Genomic DNA, 13,555 nt, shown 5'->3' on the forward strand with positions numbered 1-13,555 from the left:
AAGACAATAAAAGACCTGAAATATTTCAGTTAGTGTGCAATGAATCTAAAATATATGAATGCTAAATTTTCATCATGACATTATGGAAAATAATGAACTTTATCACAATATGCTAATATTTTGAGAAGGACCTGTATTTACCCAGAGAGTTCACCAGTGTTATTTTGGCAACAGTTTACGTTCCACCTTCCGCTGTTGCCAACACTGCATGTGATGCCATCAGCTCAGTTGTTGCTAAGCTACAGACACAAAACCCCAATGCTTTTGTGGCAATTTCTGGTGATTTTAACCACGCTTCACTCTCTGCTACACTTCCAACGTTTCAACAGTTTGTCAACTGCTCTACCAGAAAAAACAAAACATTGGATTTGTTTTATGCAAATGTCAAGGACTCATACATCTTTACAGCAAGACCTCCTCTATGCAAATCAGATCACAATCTTGTTTTTCTCTGCCCGAAATATAAGCCCATTGTTCAGAGGCAACCTGTAATAAAGAGGACTGTGAGAAAATGGTCACAGGAAGTTGAAGAAGCTATGCAAGGTTGCTTTGAGGCTACAGACTGGGACGCACTGTGCCAGCCACATGGAGAGGACATAAATGCCATGACTGAGTGTGTAACCGACTATATAAACTTCTGTGTGGATAACATCATCCCCACCAGAACTGTGAGATGCTTCCCCAGTAACAAACCTTGGATCACCAGAAGGACCTGCTTAACAAGAAAAAAAGAGACTTCAGAGAAAGAGACAGATAATTATTTAGGAGTATAAAGAAGCAACTTAAAGTCAAGATAAGAGACAGCAAGGAGGTGTACAAGAAGAAGCTGGAGAGCAAGCTCCAGCAAAACAATATCAGAGATGTGTGGACAGGGATGAAGAAGATCACAGGCTTCAAGCAGAAGGATGATCAGACCGATGAAGGTCTGGATAGAGCCAATGAACTGAACACATTCTTCAAAAGGTTCAGTTCAGAAACAAGCTTCGCATCCTCCTCTCCTGCTCACAGCCAAACAGACATCTCACCTTCCTTTGACCCACAGGACCCACAGCTGTCCAGTAACACCTCAAATTTTTTATCCTCCACCTCAGCCCTAGACCCTTCTGCTTCTACATGTTTGCCTTCAACCATATCAGAAGATGCTGATGCTTCCTTTGCTTCCCGCTTCCACCTGTGAGTCTCAAGAAGTCAAGTGAAGACGCAACTGGAGAGACTGAATCGGAATAAGGCTGCAGGTCCATATCATGTCAGCCCTAGAGTCCTGAAGGGCTGTGCAGAGCAGCTCTGTGGGATTCTGCAGCACCTCTTCAACCTTAGCCTGGCCCAGAAGAAGTTTCCGGTGTTTTGGAAGACCTCCTGTCTTGTTCCGGTACCAAAGGAAACTCACCCATCAGTCCTCAATGACTATAGACCTGTTGCCCTGACATCTCACATCATGAAGGTCCTAGAGAGACTCCTGTTGGCCCACCTGAGTAAGCAAACAGTAAACCATCAGGACCCCCTTCAGTTTGCTTATCGCTGTGGAGTTGGAGTTGAAGATGCCATCATACACCTGCTTCAACAAACCCACTGTCATCTGGACAAAGCCAGCTGCACTGTGAGGATCATGTTCTTTGATTTCTCCAGTGCATTTAATACAATCCAACCTGATTTGCTTTGTCAGAAACTTCAGAAGACTCAGGTGGAGGCCTCAACAATCTCCTGGATCAAAGACTTCCTGACAAACAGACCACAGTTTGTGAGACTGAAGGGTTATGAGTCTAACCAGGTAGTCAGCAGCACAAGAGAACCACAGGGGACTGTACTCTCACCATTCCTTTTCACTTTGTACACCTCAGACGTCCAATACAAGACAGAATCCTGTCATCTGCAGAAATACTCGGATGATTCTGCAGTCGTGGGGTGGATCAGAGATGGACAAGAAGCTGAGTACAGGAAGGTGGTGGACCGTTTTGTGGCATGGTGTGGAAACAATCATCTCATCTTGAACGTGACTAAAACAAAGGAGATGATTGTAGATTTTAAGAGAAACAGGAATAAGTCAAAAACTATTCCCATCATGGGAGAAGAAGTGGAGGTGGTGGAGGAGCATAAATACCTCGGTGTTCACCTGGACAACAGACTAGAGTGGAGATGCAACTGTGAAGCCATCTACAAGAAGGGACAGAGCAGACTTTACTTCTTGAGGAAGCTTAGGTCCTTTGGTGTTTGCAGCAAGATGCTGCATATCTTCTATAAGTCTGTTGTGGAGAGTGTGATCTCTTCTACCATCATCTGCTGGGGAAGCAGCATCAGAGCCAGGGACTTAAAAAAGCTCAACAAGCTGATAAAAAAGGCTGGCTCTGTTCTGGGGACTCCTCTAGAACCTCTGGAGATCATTGTGGAAAGATGGATTCTTCATAAAATGAAGAACATTATGGGGAACCCTGAGCATCCTCTTCATGAGACTGTCCTACTACAACAGAGTGTCTTCAGTCAGAGGCTTCTTCAGATGTGCTGTAAGACGGAGCGCTACAGGAGATCCTTCCTACCCACAGCCATCAGCATCTACAACGGCTCTTTGAGGAAACCTTCATAATGAGCTACAACAACATTTAATTTCCCTTTGGGATTAATAAAGTATTTTTGAAATGAATGTCGTCTCAAGGCACTTCACAAAGAGTTTGGAATGGTATAGGGTTTTAAAGATAAAATCTTACCTTCCTTGGACTGACTTTGAATGAGCAATCCATACATTTATAACACCGTGTTTGAATTATTGTAATTCTTTGTATATAGGGTTGGACCAGGGTTCCCTGGACCGTCTACAGAGAGTCCAAAACGCTGCAGCCCGCCTGCTGACCAGAACTAAGAGTCCTGAATCTATCACCCCTGTTTTATTCCACCTAGAGCCCTGAGGTCAACCGACCAGCTTCTGTTGGCTGTTCCTACAGCCAGGTTAAAGTCCAGAGATGATAAGAGTTTCCTTTGTGGCAGCACCCAGACTGAGGAACAGTCTCCCTTTGTCAAGTCCTCTCAGTCCTTAGGTCAGTTTAAGTCGAGAAAATTGATCTCTTTTCCCTGACCTTCAACAATAGCTGAAATAAGATAAGAAAGATGTATTTTGTTGTTCTCAGAATTGTGAACTTCTTGCAAGTTACTTGAAATGGAGTATATCTTGGTCTGCTACTTAAAGTAGCGGCTTATAATGCAGAATTTACGGTAAATAAATTTTGAATTAAACTGAATCCCAAGCATTTAATTTCTTTCTACCCCCAATTTATCCTACTCTGCAGGTCATATTTTCTGGTACTGTGTTTTTATTTGCAAACAACATGCAACACATGCTAAATAATAGTGTTCTGTGATGTTTGCATTAATAAAATCCTCCAACATTAGTGGACATATTTAATTAAACAAAGCACAGATTTGACATAAAAAGAGCGAGCCAAAATATTGTAAATATAAACTTGTGGCAGAAACTCCAGTTGAACAAAGCACAGATTATGAGAAAAGGGGCAGATCCAAGCAGCTGACCTTACCTTTGATATGGATTGTGCGGAACTTCACAGCTCCCATGTTTATCAGGTTCATGCCATACAGGTTATAATCCATGAAGAGCTGCAGCAGGTAGGGGATGTGGCCCTCATGAGGCTGATAACACTTGTTCATCACTGCTCCACTTTGTAAAAGCTCGCACACTCTGTAAAGAACAAAATAAGGAAAAACTAGTTTGGTAAAAAGGATATTCTGCTATCTGGTGTAAAAAAGAAGCACAATGTGTTGATTCTAGCTACTTCTAATAACCTCAAAACAAGCAGGATGCTCAGCCCCTGAACTGGGACACAGCCTTAACTACGTCTTGAAAACATCCTGGTGACAGGAAAAAAGCGCAAGTATGGGGGAAGCCATACATGAAGGTTTCGTCACCAGTTTGGAGAGTACCACCACCTACTCCAGGAGCAGCGTCTGGATTATGGTCACTTTTGGCGGTACTTCCGTCTATCCAAGACCCAGTTTGAGGACGGACTGTCCCGCGTTGGGGGACGAATGAGCCTCTAGGACACCAACTACAGGCGCTGTATCTCTGCTGCAGAACGCTTGCCCATTTGTCTTTGGTGAGTAAATAAACCTCAGCTCAATTGATAAACAGCCAAATTGTACTGTCCACATCTTCTAAATATAATGAACATTTTTGTGCCTAAACATGTGGACGGTGACCGCCAAAATACACCAGGCAAGAGCTGATATTGCATCAGAATGTAGTATAGAAGCCATACGTATTGAATAATTATGTAATAACGGCTGATTGTGACCTAGAAATCAATCTTGCTGACATATGCATCTGAAAATTAAATACTTATGAATAAAATATTATTTTGTGCATGAACATAGATGTACTCTGAGCATCTGCTTTGAGTTTCATACTTGTATGACAACTTTTGAGCTTGACCAGCGTTTACCCCGCCTGCGTCTCTGGTAAACGCCACAGAGAGCTGTCACCCTTCTAAACAATATTCTCTTAACGTTTAGTATTCAGACAAACAAAAAAAAATGCATAGACTTTTTCTACACATTAACATTATTACCACAATATTGGAACTGAAAACAAGATAAAACTACTGCACTAATTCTGAATCAATTTAACCTCTAATTGAGCTTCAGTTTAGGCTTTCTGGCATTTTTGTATTGTTTATATGCTTTTTGGTCCTTAGGATGTCTAACTTGATCGTATGGGGAAAAAACATAAAGATATGCAGTCAAAACTGCTAAATGCGATCCAAACAAACAAAATACAGAGGTCTAGATCAGAGCGATGTACAGATTAGGCCACTATTAGTCCTATAACTGGGTAATTTATATTCAAAATTATTTCCATTCAACCAAGAAGTTTGGTTTGGATAGAAAACATATTATTACTGATGTAAAAGCAGTTTTACATCAATTTTAAAAAACAACAAACCTGTTTTTATTTACATTTTATTCAAAAATACATTTAGAAAATTATGTGTCGGTTTCTCAAAAATCAGTGTAAAAATCTTTATTGGCACTAAAGCAGTCTGACAAGCATCTTTTTGCTTGTTTCCTCTGATATTTTGTTCATTTGCTTTTGGTGATGAGCTCCAAGTCTTTGAGGTTTGGAGGTCTCCTTGCCATCACCCTAATCTTTAACTTCGTCCACAGATTCTCTATCGGATTCAATTCTGAATGTGCCACTTTCAGTAAGAAGAAACAGGTTGGATTAATGGGGGGTTTTCACATGACATCATCACCATCTTGTGTGGCAGCTGCAGTCTGTTTTCCTTGTTTTAGCGTGATCAGTGAAGCAACACTCCAGACCATTCATTTAACTATAGGGAAAACTTGCTTAATTGTGGGTTGTGCTGCGCGTGGCGGTCAAGACCAACATTCAGTCTATTGTCTGGCAGCCATGATAGAAAATCAGTATGAGAAAACTAAAACACAGTACACAACGTACACAACGTCGACTACTGTGGCTGGTTCGAATATTCAGGGCGGATTTGGACGGCTTGAACCTCACGCCCGAATGTGCAGTGCATATTTTGTGACAGGAAAATAAATAATATTCGTCTACATTTATTGTAATAATAATATTCTGAAAAAGTAGTGGCAGCACTCAGCACTGCCACTCGTCAGTCAGCGCTGTGAACTACTTCAGTTAGCTGCGCTCTCACGCCTTGACCAGCTAGATGTAGGCTGCAATTTACCTTTACTCTTATTCTGTAAATGTATTATCTAGTTATATAACTATTATGTAATAATCCAATAAAAGGCAATATTGAACTTGTGGATTTTTGCGGCCAGTCGTCCTGATTTGCGCTAAACAAACCAACAGGCAGTACTTATGGATCCACCTTGTTGATGACCACAATTTTCTTGAGGTACATTGCCTTCTCAGGAGGTTGTAACAACTCTACATGCTTATCCAGGGTCGAAAAAGTATTCAGTGTTGCAGTGTTGTGAAAAGTGCGAAGCGATACGGAGACACCCAAGATGGTGGACTGGATGAGAGGCTGCGTCTTCAGTGACGTCAATGAAACCCCGCATTAAAACCTGGATCTGCCAGAGGTACAAATATTCGCCTTAACTTCATGAACTTAACACACATTCGTCCCTTAACTATGCTTACATGCAGCCTCTAGGTTGAAATGAGGTTTGTTTCTGCTCTCTTCCACATTTGTCTTCCTTCTCCAGTCTCATCCTACTACTTTCTTCCTTCACCACCTTTCTGTGCAATTTCAGAAGCTTCATTCACATTTTTAAATAGTTAGTAATTCTGATCAATGTGGTAAAAAATCCTTTATAATAGCTCAGTTGTAAATCTGCACACAGACACACTAACTAATCAATGATCATAACCCGAAACTCAGCAATAGATTTCAGTTTAGGGAGCTGCTAGAACCTTACACAAGGTGTAAGGGATTCAGTAACACTGGACAACATTACCTCTGAGGATTCCTTTTGCATTTAAATGCATCTAACAGTAATAACCTCACCTTTTCACTATCTTAGGATTGTACAAGTAGATCTTCATAAAGTGCTTCTCCTTGGCATGATAACCATAGAAAGGCCTACAAGATAAGAACAAAATAAACACAAAGGGTATGGTAAATAAGAGTGTGTGTTAGTATAAAACTGTGTTGATAGTCACTAGTAAGACCAGCAGCTGGAAGACACCTACATGCCAGAGACCAGAACCACCTTAAAGACGTGTTGGGTGCTGGCGGCGGGGTTTCCCATGGCAACGTTGAGGGCCCTGTCGATGCTGAAGGCCACCTGCCGCATGTAGCGCTCTGGCTGCAGTCCACAGCCATCATATGGCACATAGATGTATGGGAACACACCGTGGAGGTGGAGACATGTCTTCTGACCTGGAACACAACAGGAGCATAACATCAGGCTTATGTTTTTTTTCATTCTGTTACCTTTGTTCTGCATGCGAACACTGCAGGCAACAAGTTGAAGTCAAAGTGATATTCACCCTCTAAACCAGCATTATAAGCATCTTCTACTCATAGTTTGTCCTAATCCATCCTAAATGTTTTCATACGGTAACTAGTGCAGCTAGAGTCTTTGGTCCCCATTCTGCTAAAAAATCCTGTTAGGGTGACAGGCTGGGGATGGCAACTTTTCCCTTCTTACTGACCATCACTAAAAAGCTTCATGAGTAAGAGCGAAAAAAACGTTTCTAATGGCAAAAAAAATAAATAACATAACTCAAAGAAAAACAGGTTAAGATTGACAAACAGAGCTGACTAAGGCCTTGTCTAGGCCCTCCAGGCTAGCAGAAGTCCTTTAAAAGGAAATTATTAACCAACATAAATGAATTATGAAAATTGTTTAATATAGAGCTGCACAATTTATAAAATTGCATCTGTCATTGCATTATCCATGTCTGCAATATCTCCACTGCAAAGGACTGCTTGGATGTAATATTCAGTAAAAATATATATTTTTATATTTATTTATTCTTATATTTCAGGTGTCCTACATGCAAACTGTTTATGCAAAATCATAAATTTGTTCCGCTGGATGGACTTTCACTGCCCTTGGTGCCGACATCTGATATATATTTTTAGTGGCAGAAATGCTAAAGTTACAAAGTGTGGTGGGAGCATTGTGATAAAGGAAAAGAAAGAGAAGACTCAGGAAAATGTGGGTTACACATAGTCGGTAGCTTCATCCCAATATTCAGCTATGGTATCGCCATACGCGTTGTCCTGTGCAGCCCCAATTTAAATTCATTTTAGATGTAGAAGAATCCACAGGTGCTCCATGTGTTAACATACAAAATAAAAGTTTCATAGCCTGATAGTTTTGTTACTAGACCAACTTAAGGTTACTACTCTAGTTTAATCCTTTCATGCAGTGGTTTGAAAATAAATTCCTATGTGTAGCTACAATTTTCCATATGTCCTTATTTATATGTGGTGGTCTTTTCTGTAAGTGGGCTCCAAAATCAGATTCTGCTTAGGATCCCATTCAGCCATGGAATGGACCCGGGGTCTAATTTATAAATGTGGCGTACGCACAAATTAGGGCCTTAAACTGGCGTACGTCACTTTCCACACAAAGGTTGTCATCCATAAAAAACAAACTTGAAGGGAGAGTGTGCGGTCCCTCACACAAACTCTGACCCACTCGTGCATGTGTTTTTAAGCAATGAATCAGTTAAACGAATGAATTAAATTAATCACATAATAAATTAAAATGAGCGCTATTTTGGAGTTAATAAACCAATTTAGTATATTTTCAGGGTATAAAATAAATTTCTCTAGGTCTGAGATTATGCCACTAGGTGACACTCCTCAACCCATCTCCTGTCCATTTAAATGGTCACTCACAGGCTTTACTTACCTTGGGATTTTCATCACCCCATCATTAGAAACAATATACAAAGCCAGCTTTGAACCTCTGCTAAAACAGATATGTGATGACTTGAGCAGATGGACCACTCTCCCACTGTCAATGATGGGTAGAATTGCGTCGTCGTCATCTTCCGCTTTATCCGGGACTGGCTGTATCAAGGTATCAGCTGGCTGACTCAGAATCTGTATGGGTAGATCTGGAATCGGTGAATGCAAGCCACGGCCTCTCAAGTCTTCTATTTGCAATGGACTTCTAAGTTAATTAAGGACACAACAGACAATAACATCCTAATTAGAACTAATCTGCAGGCCTGGCAAGCAATGAGAAAGCTAGAGGGTCGCTCTAAAACATTGTCCTCACTAGCTCCACTATACGGCAACACAGATTTTGTCCCGCCCAATTGGATAGGGGATTTGGGATGTGGGAGGAGAACGGGATTCTAACATTAGGACATTTATTTGATAAAGGAGTGATGCTAACATTTGAACAAATTGGACAGAAATATGGTCTCCCTAATAGTCACTTCTTTAGGTATCTCCAAATTCACAGCTTTATTCAGAACCAGAGCAGGTATGACTGACTGTGAGATTTCGCAGTTGGAACAATCTCATCGGTTGTTCGGTATCCTGTCATTTGCTGCCTGGAAAAATCTATTGCTTCATTGGATTGATAATGCTCCGCCTACAATCAAGGGTTGTCATAAAGTGATTTTTGATTTATTACCAATGGAATACTTAACACACAGATCCAAATGTGGGATGGTCGATTTTTTTAAGACTTGGACCCCATTCTTTTATTATGTAGGTAAAAGACTTGCAACCATGATACTAAAGGGGATGCCAGATGGGGAGGAGGAATACTGGCTAATTAATGTTTTTGGAACTTAAATCCCTTTTTTTAATTATTATTTATTGATATGTTGGTGCCACTTCATTGTCATTAGCTTTGGGATTGAGTGTTTCTATATGTATGTGTATGTACAGGTAGTTGGTGATGTCATTCCCTGTGGCCTTGCTGTTCTGTTGTGTGGTGTTAGCTTCAAAAAGTAATAAAGATATGATATATATAATGAGCGACTCGGTCATCCTCTTCTCGTTCCCTTAATGTAGGGAGGAGTGGACCCTTGTGTCAGATACGTGCCAGGCGTCTTGTTACATAGCTCAGAGTGTAACATGAGAGCTCCATGAGGAGTATTTAAGCCGGAGAAATGCTAGTTAAAATTTGGAAAAACAGAGATGGAATTGGTTTCAAAGTCGAACACGACAGCTGCAGTGTGGGAGCACTTTGAATTCAACCCGAAGGAACGTGGTGAAGCAGTTAACCTGTGCGAGCCGGTATGTCGCATTTGTTGTAAAACAGTAGCAACTAAACATGGCAAAAAACCAAACCTGCATCTGCACCTAAAACATAATCATCTGATGCGGTTTTCCCAGCTGGGAAAAAAAAACACAATCACAATGGAGGGTTTATACTGCCAGACTAAAGTAGCTACAGATTCACATATGGCCTGTTGAGGCATCTTATTCAAATGAGGTGCTTTTGTTGTTAGTTTGCACGTTTTGTTTATAAAACTGGCAATTTTGTGAGTTTTTTCTGTATCAGCCTAATGATTAATATTTTGTTTACAGAGACGTCATAATTCAATTTATTTATTGTTTTCGGTTGTCTTCCAGTGTTAAATTTTCTTTAGAAAGTAAAATTTATTGATATTTTAAAGGGTGTAGCAACTTACATTATTATGGCATCATCATTATATTAGTCAAAAATGGTGTACAAACCACAATATTATCTTCTATAACAATAAATTCTGGGCCTATTTATCATTCAGCAAAATTTGTCATTGTGACAGGGAACGTATTTTGAGGGATCACCATAGTTTCCTAGCCCATGATGACAACTGGCTAATATGCCGATTTAGACTACCTAGAGCATTGCTCTTGGATCTATGTGCTGAACTGGGTCCAAAATTGGAGAGAACGACCTGCCGGAACCACTCCATCCCTGTTCATTAACAGGTGTTCCTGGCAACCAGCTCCTACCAGACTGAATTAGCCGACAGGTATGTGTTTAACATAGTCAACTCTGCCTGAAGCCACTTGTAGGAATAACATAATTCCATGAAATTATCTATAAGTTTGGGATTTTGCAGCCAGCGCTAAGAGCAGTAATACCTGTTGTCCTGGATGGCATTGTTAATACGACTAGTCGATACATTAGATTTCCCTACATGGTATTTTTCAACTCTCCATCACACTCGCCAGCATATCCATTTCTGCCTTGGTAAAATGCCGTCTCTATGCTCTGTCCTCTATGGTTGCCATTGTTAACCATGAAATGACATTGATCAGCTGGCTCATTTAAATACACATTGACAATCATGAGGCGCTTTGCAATGACCATTTAGGGTTAAATGTTGGGTGTGTAGAGGGCAGAACATGAGGTGGAACCTTGTATGCAAATGTTGCGGTGCAGTTGTGATTTAGAAAGGGGAACTTCCTTGCTGGTGTGCGTACGATTGGTTTTATAAGTCAGGATTTTCTTTGGCGTGCGCCATTTTTGGCTTTTGGGCATACTTGTCCAGTCTTCATCCATCTCAGTGTGGTTTGGATCATCCACAAAACAGGACAGGTCCAGACTGCAACGAATAATCAGGACTGCAGAGAGAATAATCAGGGCTGACCTTCCCTCCATCCAGGACTTATACAGGTCTAGGGTCAGAAGAAGAGCTGCAAAAATCTCTGCAGACCCCACACACCCTGCACATAAACTGTTTAGAGTTTTACCTTCAGGCCGCCCCTACAGAGCACTGTTTACTAAAACCAGCCGCCACAGAGACAGTTTCTTCCCCCAGGCTGTTTCTCTGTTGAACATTTAATAGAGTACAGAACAACAGCATACAGATGTTGCAAATGCACCTTTTTATTTATATATGTGTATATTTGTATATTGTATATATGTATATTCTTTAATGCAAAAACAAAAACCAGATAGCAACGTGTACCAGAGTCAAATTCCTTGTTTGTATGTACGAACTTGGCAATAAAGCTGATTCTGATTCTGTACACTTTTAGTATAGATCCAACTCAATGTTTTAAAAAATGAGACCCCTGGTGATGGTTATGGTTGTGGGTGAAGGCCAGAGGTGTCATAAAATCATTTAACTTAAAATCTGAGTGAGAGAAGCCCATATTTCAGAATTACAATATTTCTAACAATGAAAAACAATAATAGTCTTGGTCTGCACACTGCTGAAGGAACCAGGCTCAACATTCACTCGACTGATACCCACAGGTGTGTACAAGAAAGAACATCAAGGCAGAACATGAAAGCAATCAGAACTTCTGCCTCTCAGCTAACCTTATTTTACACCAGGGAAATGCTGACTGATGAACAGGATGAGGCAGTACTGAGCAGGGCCCTGACTTTTGTCCAGACTTGTCTGCACATGTGCAGAAACAATTCCCCACAACAACAAACAGTAACAACATTAGTCCACTGATTGAGGAACAGCATAGAACCCTACTGAGGATGGTCTCAGAACCAAGGTGGTACATATAATGTCTTCATGTAAATGGAGCATCTGATCAGGAAATAAACAGTTTTATTACATTTAAGTAAAGTAGTAGTTATTTTAACCTGACTAGATAAGTCAATGATGATCCACTGCAAACTATGACAACTCTCACCACAGGTACAATGTGGCAAACATTAAAGTAGATCCACAGAACAAGTCAAGCATCCATATCAGTGCTTTATTGAATGTAAAGTTATCACTTCAAAGTACAACCACCTTTATATTAAAACAATAAATGTAAGTTGTTTATTGTTCAGCCAGTTTAGAAACTTTAATATCCAGCTCAACTCTTGCTGGAGATTGCTGTTTGTGTTTCTGGAGCGGTTAAATGGAGATGCAGGGTTTAGATGGAGGGTTTTTTTCTTTGGCTGATGCTGGCGCCTAACAACCAAAACAGCCAACTGCTCATATTTGGCATTGATTAATGTTATTTTATGTGGTATAAATGTTTTATTTTCCTCATCTGCCATTTTGTTTGACCATCGATGAAAACGGCGACATCCGTGTACTACGCCTCTGAATTAAGCTGATTGAAGATATTTGATAATTCACAAGCGTCTCGTTTCCAGAACATCCTCACCATGTGGTCGGGAGAAATTGTCCACCACGGAGACATTAAAGCTAGCTGCAGGCTGGAACCCGCAGCAGACTGAAGAACAGTACTTAATGAAGCAACACACAGAGACCGTTACCCTTCCTAGAGTCCTCAAGGGTCTGTCTATAGGTGTGTCTTTGTCAAGTGTTACACTTTTAGCACTTGGCGCTCACAAACACACCTCTATTATCTGCTCAGTATGCTGAAAAAATATCAACCTCATTTATTGGCTGGTTGATATATTGGCCTTACTCTAATAGGTTTATGCACACCACAATGCTTAAAATGTTCTTTACCGCAACTGTTTAACCATATGATTGTGCAGGAGATTATATATATATATATATATATATATATATATATATATATATATATATATATATATATATATATAGATAGATATATATATACACAAAACAGCTTTAGAGACTAATGTGAAGGACAACCATATTCTAGGCTAATGAAGGGAAAGAGGTAGAAATGTTTGATGGACAAAAGAGACAATTTTTCTTTAAAAAAAAATCTTTTCACTGACAGAAGCAAGGCGTGACTGCAGAGGAGGAGAAGAGAGGGACTCTGGCCTGGTCTGAAATGTGGATTTGTCTCTCTGGTGGACACCACCAACGTGTGCTTAGCTCCTCGGCGAGTCACACAAAGGCTGGCCGTGGCACAACGCTGAGGAAGCAGCGAGCACGGCATGCGTCTGTCTGTCCTCCGCCAAGTCAACGAGAAGCAGTTCTCTGTCTCAGACACACATACACACACGCGCAGAGAACAAGCAGCCAATACCAGGTTCTCCTGGAGTTGCTAGGCAACGACACCAGCAAAGCAAAAGCCCTTGACGGACAGTGGGAGAGATAAACAAGTGATTCTTTTCACCCAGCTGGTCAGGAGGTGAAGAAGTGTCAGTGCAGAGAATAACAGAAAGATGGAGATGAGAAAATTAAAAGTATCTCTCCATGAGGGGAAAACATTAGGCAAGGAGAGAAGATGGAGGAATAAAATGACAGCACAGT

At 40.7% G+C, this 13,555-nt stretch overlaps 1 protein-coding gene across 2 annotated transcripts in view; it reads right to left on the reverse strand.

Annotated features, from left to right (window-relative positions):
- rev3l (REV3 like, DNA directed polymerase zeta catalytic subunit) overlaps nucleotides 1-13,555 on the reverse strand; it is a 78,941-nt gene that overhangs the window by 48,412 nt on the left and 16,974 nt on the right. For both annotated transcript variants that reach the window (XM_047388709.1, XM_047388708.1), the window contains exons 2-4: nucleotides 6,683-6,872; nucleotides 6,498-6,572; nucleotides 3,522-3,682 (exon numbers count right to left, since the gene is read on the reverse strand). In XM_047388709.1, coding sequence (XP_047244665.1) covers nucleotides 3,522-3,682; nucleotides 6,498-6,572; nucleotides 6,683-6,872 — 426 coding nt within the window. The remainder of the gene's footprint in view (nucleotides 1-3,521; nucleotides 3,683-6,497; nucleotides 6,573-6,682; nucleotides 6,873-13,555) is intronic.

The sequence above is a fragment of the Girardinichthys multiradiatus genome, chromosome 15, assembly GCF_021462225.1.
Source record: "Girardinichthys multiradiatus isolate DD_20200921_A chromosome 15, DD_fGirMul_XY1, whole genome shotgun sequence".
NCBI classification, from domain to species: Eukaryota; Metazoa; Chordata; class Actinopteri; order Cyprinodontiformes; family Goodeidae; genus Girardinichthys; species Girardinichthys multiradiatus.